This window comes from Trachymyrmex septentrionalis, unplaced genomic scaffold (assembly GCF_001594115.1).
Source record: "Trachymyrmex septentrionalis isolate Tsep2-gDNA-1 unplaced genomic scaffold, Tsep1.0 scaffold2, whole genome shotgun sequence".
NCBI classification, from domain to species: Eukaryota; Metazoa; Arthropoda; class Insecta; order Hymenoptera; family Formicidae; genus Trachymyrmex; species Trachymyrmex septentrionalis.
In genome coordinates this window covers 2,498,873-2,500,656 of record NW_017305179.1, presented here as the reverse complement: position 1 = coordinate 2,500,656, position 1,784 = coordinate 2,498,873, and the positions used below count along the sequence as shown (strand labels likewise).

Sequence of the window (1,784 nt, the reverse complement as noted above, 5' to 3'; positions counted from 1 at the left end):
GCAAAATAATTGATAAAACACTATAAAAATTTTTAGAATACTAGTTTGCATGTTAAACAGAATAATGTAATAAATAGAAATCATTTTCTTTAATAATATTTATGTAAAATAAATGGATAGTATATAATCAATTTTTAATTTGGAAAAAATGATGAATTCTAAATTTAGCAAAATTATGAAATTTTGTCCTTAAAATACAAAAAAAACATTGTAATTAAATAAAACTAGTATCCTTTTCATATAATTAATAGGTCTACCTTTATTATAAAAAAAGTTATCTTAATCATTTTATTAGATAAACTCATATTTGGCTTGTTAAAGAATTTTAATCTTCAGGATTGTATAATACATAAAATTGTGATTTTTATTTTGTTAAGATTATTGTTGTTTTCCATTTTGTATAGTTTTATTAAATTTTTCAAAATGCATTTTCTATAAGATTTAAGTATATATCTTAGCTTTCCAATCAGAACTATTTAAATATATATTTTTTTTATTAATGAATATCGATATATCTGTATATTTTTTTGGCTGTGAAGATAACAGAATAAATCATAATGTACTTATATTTTATGATTTCGTTATTTTATATTTAATTTTCCTTAAATTTACATGTAGAAAGTTCTAAATAATATCGACATTTTATTTGTTTTGAATTCTTCTTTTCTTTCATTTTAGAAATATCCAAGACAGATTTTCCTAGTTTTTTTCTATTAGTTGTCTTCTTTTCCTTCATTTATATAATACAGACATAAAGACATTCATGATGTAGCAAGGTGCCTTATCATTTGATTCAACAGTATATTAATAATTAATAATATTACACACAAGTATATTGCTAATTTTTATTATATAACTTTTTACGGATATTTTTAATCATAAATATGAAACTCTACAGAATGCAGATAGAAAGAGAGAATTTTTGTCTACCAATGGGGACTCTCAGGATGATGCATCTACAGTACGCAGTAAAAGGCCACGTCTCGATCTGAATAACAGTCTTTAAAATATGTTACTTTTTCATATGAAAATATTGGATAATTAATTATTTATACACGATATAAATTAATTATTCCTAACGGACATGTTGATGGGTATTACACATGTACAAGGGTACATCATTAGTTAAATTTGCAAAAGTAAAATATGTCTTTTTTGACAATATTTTTTTAGTAAATTAATGTTTTTCTTTATTCTGATTTTGTAAAAAAATTTAAAAGACTACAAAATATATTTAAAAAAAAAATGTTTATATCGCTTCATAGATTTATATCGTGATATATTTTTAATATCCACTTTTTTTATGCCATCTAAATTGTTAAATCATTGTGTTAAATATTACTTCACGTAGAAATTGTAATTGAAACAATAATTGTATTATATTTAAATATTGTTTATATTTTTTCCTTCCAAGAAATTATTTATTATTTTTTTTCATATAAATTATTTATTAGAAAAGTGAACCTTATTTAAAAGAGATAGTATTACTATTTCAAATTTTTAAAGCATTTATCTTGTTTTAAGAAAATCTTATAAATTTTTTTACACAGTATTTATTATATTATTTGATTTATTGCCAACTAAATTATATAATTTAGTTATAATTAGTTAATAATAATAAATATGTAATAATTGTATTAAAGGAATTACCATTTTAAATAAATTGTTTGTATGTATAAGTTGTAAATATTATTTCGTGTGTTGCAATAAAAACTTGTAAGATCTCTATAATAAAATATCATATTTCTTGTATGTTATTGGCCGGTATTCATGGTTTGTTCTTA

At 20.4% G+C, this 1,784-nt stretch overlaps 1 protein-coding gene across 1 annotated transcript in view; it reads left to right on the top strand.

Moving 5' to 3' along the window:
* LOC108747393 (DET1- and DDB1-associated protein 1) overlaps positions 1 to 1,132 on the top strand; it is a 1,934-nt gene extending 802 nt beyond the window's left edge. The window contains exon 4 of the mRNA XM_018484817.1: positions 896 to 1,132. Coding sequence (XP_018340319.1) covers positions 896 to 1,006 — 111 coding nt within the window. The 3' untranslated portion in view covers positions 1,007 to 1,132. The remainder of the gene's footprint in view (positions 1 to 895) is intronic.
* Positions 1,133 to 1,784: the final 652 nt, after the last annotated feature.